Below are 4,733 nucleotides of genomic sequence, written 5' to 3' on the forward strand. Positions count from 1 at the left end.
CCCCTAGCCTTCACATAGACTAGGTAGTAACATTTTTAGAGGGCCTCTAAACTAAGAGCACACATCTTGATACACGTTTAACACCCCTCATTAACTAATGTACATATTCTAGAAGTACCTCCATTGGAGGTTGCCCTGGTTCTAGACTTTAATTATAAGAAATTCATATAAGTGAGGCGTGACCTTGTACTACAAGTCAATTCATCTTATGATCACCTGCAATTAAGAGTTTCCTTTTTGTGATCCATATTCTATCAACATTGGAGAGATTTACCATTGAGATTGGCCGGGAGACCTATAATCCCTCAGTACATATTGAGAGTGAAAATCCATTTGGATACCAGGTGTGCTTTTCTTCCATAAATATATAAATTCAAGCTAGGTGTGCTGTAAATAAACATGGGAACAGTTCTAAGTTCTAGGGATGGGGTGGGGTGAAGTTTAATAATGTGCTAAGCCAAAATTGCATTGGATCAATCGTGCCAAGTGACGTCCATAAAGCCGTAGCTGTCATCGTTTTTGGAGACTCCGAGGGCCTTCCACACGGCATCGGAGACGTCGACGATGTTGTTGGGACAGGGAGGCTGGCCGGCGTGGTCGGAGTCGCACCCGTTTCGCGAGTCGCACTCGTCCACCACCCTAGCCGTGGTTCTCCGGCCATTGCCATGGATGTGGATAGTCTTCCCGCAGCGGCTGCCCTTATTGTACCACCCCGTCGACAGCGCCGCCACTCTCTCTGTATCTTTGTGAAACTTTCCGTCGCATTCCGACGGAGCTCCGCCGTCCCCGCCCGGTGAGAAGTTGTTCACTGTCAGGATGGCAGCCGTCTTTTTCGTCACCGCTGGCGAGCAGTCGGTCTTGTGGCAGCTATTCGTGTTGCAGCAGTTGTCCGAATTCTCTGAATTTGCGTGGCACGTCTTCTCAGCCATCACGGGCACACATGCAGCTTGCAGCAGTGCCACCACCATAATCAATGTACCTAGTATCGCGATGGCGCCCATGATATAAAGGATCAAGCTCGCTCTCTCTCTCTCTCTCTCTCTCTCTCTCTCTCTCTCTCTCTCTCTGTGCCTCCCTTACCGCGTCCGCAGTTCTAACTTTATAACTCGCCGTGTGACACATCATAACATCTTACGATACAAAAAAGGTGCAAAAGAATCTGGATGATTTTTCCAAGGTTCTCTCCCCCTCTCTCTCTCTGGGCATAACTGTGTAGGAGATTTTTTTATGCAACAAAATCATAACTGACGTGCACTCCTGGACTCTCTCTCTCTTTCTCTCTCCCGTGTTCGGGAAAAATCATTTTTTTCGAGCATACAAAATTCCTTTCCTTGAATTTTCCAAGAGGAAATTTGACAAAGCTAGGTTTATTTTTTCGGGTTTTTACACTATCAAGAATACACAGGCCGACGCTTATCCCCTTTAGACTGATGTACTTCGGAGACTAATTTTGTGGGTTCGAGAGGATGGCCGTTTGGGTAAGCTGAAGGTAGTTATTTGCACGAAGCTATCTGAAATGAGATACAAGGGGCATCTCAAGCCTTCAAGTTTCTTTGGAAGAGTTGCCTTTCAATGGTTTTAGGTGACAAGGGATGTTTGTTTGCTGCAAGGTGGTCTCAAAAAATATAAAAGAAAAGTATGAATCTATTTCCAATGGGTTTTTGAAGTTATTGTTAACTTGTGGGCAAGAATGTCTCTAGCAACTCATAATGGCCGTGAAAACCCTGAACTCTAAACATATATTTATTCTTCTCTCTTTCTCCTCTCGTCTCTCTCTCTCTCTCTCTCTCTCTCTGTCCCCCGGTAGCAATCAAGAGACCATAAATCACAACATAAACTATCTCAAATTGTCTAGCCATGCTGGATCTTCGTACACCTTGGTCTACAGGTGGACGGAGATCAGGACCACCGGGTTTTAATCTCGACTTTATTAGTGAATGCCTAGATTTGTGGATGCGACAAATCTGCACACCCATGGACCTACATGATAATGCATGTAGTGGGGCAAAATCCCTTTGCCCCTTGTTCAGCTCTACTAGAGGTAGAATTGAGCATGCCCGTTGAGAGCCCCACCTTGTATGCATATTGTTTCAATTTTCTATTTTGCTCGTTCTCCCATCATGGCAGGCATGGTGAGGCACCATTGAATATCATTATTTTTAAGATGAGTGCCATACCTGCCTCTAAGATGCTCAAAGACAAAGTCAACAAGATATTTAAGATAAGCTATCATAAGTGAATTGATGGCAAGACGCTCATAGCTCCATGTGGGTGAATATAAAGAACCAGCATCTCAGAGCACATGAGCACATGTAATTTTATCATGGCTAACCACGAATCACATTGTAAACTACCTAAGATTCTCTAGCCATGCCCGATCCTGTTACCATATACATGTGGTAGTGATGTGTGTGAACACACTAGGACCGCCGGGGCATTTTTTCCCTCTTTAGGAGGTTTTTTCCCCCGTGCATTGTATATACGCCCATCACTCTAGGGCTATCTATCTTTCCATTGCACACTAAGTAACACACTCTCTATTGTGTGCCTTGAGCTTCCTTCGTCTTCTCCAAGCTGTGTGTGTTTCTCTGCAACCCTAATTCCAACAATTGGTATCAGAGCAGGTCACGTCCTCCCGGGCTTAGTCGCCAGCTGCTCCAGCACACGCCTGCTCACTTTCTCCGATTTCAGTGAGCTTTGGCGAGCGTTCGCAGGTCGACAAATATTTTGGGCTCAGAATTTTGATTTGGGCTCATTTCGGCCTCCGTTTCCACTACGGGCAGTACTGCACAGGCTATTTCGTCATTTTGTGCAGATTTTCTGTCAGTGCCGTTTTCTGCATAACAGGTGCCTTATAGTCTTCTACGGTTTGTGCTATATAGCACAAGTTGTTCCCGCTCCATTTCTCCTATTTTCGGGCAGTTTTCACATCAGGTGCAGCATTTACCATGGCTGACAACAACAACACAGATGTGTTCAAGATGTTTGCTGCTGAGGACAGGTTGGATGGGGACAACTACCCTATGTGGGCTTATATGATGCAACATGTTCTTGTGTCAAAAGGTGTCTGGAACATTGTGCAGGGCATTGATGTACGTCCTGGTTCTAAAGATGTAGGCGATGTTGAGGATGTTGCAGGTCTTGCTGCAAGGATTGCAGCTGTTAGAGTTGTTTTGCCTACAGCAGAACAAGCTCGTTGGGATGTTAAGGATGCGCAGGCTCATGCATTGATTGCGTTGTCTGTGAAGCGCACCATTATTCCTCACATCCGTTCAGCAAAATCTGCAAAACAGGCTTGGGATATTCTAGCAGGTCTTTATGCAAGCCGCAATGAGGCTAAAATTGCTTTGCTGCGTAAAGAGCTAGAGTCGAAGATTATGCATGAGGAAGATGATATGGACACTTTCCTTGCTAGTGTCAAGGATATCAATGAGCAACTCATTTCTGCAGGTGAAGTCATTTCTGACAGTTCCCTTGTGCAGACTGTTCTTGATGCCTTACCAGATTCCTACCAGACTTTTGCTAGTACTTGGAGACTGATGACCCAAGGAAATCCTGAAGTTGTCAAGTTTGATGCATTATGCACATTGCTGTTGCAAGAGTCACTTTCTAGAAAAAACAGGACTAGGCAGCGTGCAGTTGAACAGGCTTTTATTGCTTCTCAAAGAAAGGGTGGTAACAGTAATGCAGCCACTTCTTATGGTTCTGCTGCGAGTGGCAAAAATTCTGTTCCTAATGCTTCTGCTGGCAGCACTTTGTCTGGCAATTCTGGTGATAAGGGCAAAAAGAAGATGCGTTGCCATTATTGTAAAGCCAATGATCACTTGATCAAGTCGTGTCCTAAGTTGAAGGCCAAAGAGGCTAAGAAGAAAGAGGGTGGTTCCACTGCAAATGCTGGTTCCACTACAAATGCAGCCATTGTTGAGTCTTCTGTGAAAGGAGATTGTGATGCTGATGTTGATGCAGAATGGGCTTTTAGTGCAGAGTGCACTTACAATCCTGCTGTCCATGATGCATGCTTGTCAGTTGCTGCAGATTCACATGTGTGGTATTTCGACAGTGGTGCTACAAAGCACATTACCTCACATCGTGAATTGTTTACCTCTCTCGAGTCTGTCCCTCATGGGAATTCAGTCACTTGTGCCAACAACGCCTCTTATCCAGTTCAGGGAGTTGGAAAGATTGTGCTCACTGCTGCTAATGGCAGTTCCTTCACACTTGTTGATGCACTTTATGTACCTGGGATCAAGAAGAATCTCTTGTCTGTATCCGCACTTGCTAGACTTGGACTTGTAGTCAAATTTGTGGATGACAGATGTACAGTTCATGATCTCAGTTTTGGTGATGAAATTGTTGCATCTGGGCTTTTGTGCCGTGGGCTGTATAAGCTCACTTTGTATGACAAGTGTGGACAAAATTTTGCAAATGCTGTTGCAGATTCAAGGGCTATTTCAGATGCAAAACTTTGGCATGCACGTTTTGGTCATCTGAATTTTGCCAGTTTGCTGCGTTTGCAGAAATCTGATATGGTTGCTTCTTTGCCGCCTCTTGAAGCACCTATCAAACATGTTTGTGAAGGCTGTATTCTGGGTAAAATGCAGCGTTCTAAGTTTCCAAAGGATGGTTCAGTTAGGGCCACATGCAGGTTGCAGCTTGTGCATAGTGACGTTTGTGGGCCCATGCAAACTCCGTCCTTGGGCAATTACCTGTACTTCGTGACTTTCATTGATGAT

At 45.0% G+C, this 4,733-nt stretch overlaps 1 protein-coding gene across 1 annotated transcript; it reads right to left on the reverse strand.

Moving 5' to 3' along the window:
* Positions 1–455: 455 nt before the first annotated feature.
* Positions 456–1,009, reverse strand: LOC147433309 (putative ripening-related protein 2). The gene has a single exon (XM_086491746.1). It carries the CDS (start codon positions 999–1,001, stop codon positions 474–476), a length of 528 nt encoding a protein of 175 aa, XP_086347872.1. The 5' UTR covers positions 1,002–1,009; the 3' UTR covers positions 456–473.
* Between the last annotated feature and the right edge of the window lie 3,724 nt (positions 1,010–4,733).

Source organism: Adiantum capillus-veneris, chromosome 20 (genome assembly GCF_014529385.1).
Source record: "Adiantum capillus-veneris isolate H3 chromosome 20, ASM1452938v2, whole genome shotgun sequence".
Lineage (NCBI taxonomy): Eukaryota > Viridiplantae > Streptophyta > Polypodiopsida > Polypodiales > Pteridaceae > Adiantum > Adiantum capillus-veneris.

Coding starts and splice junctions, on each gene's coding strand:
- LOC147433309 (XM_086491746.1), bottom strand. CDS start 1,001: ATGGGCGCCATCGCGATACTAGGTACATTGATTATGGTGGTGGCACTG.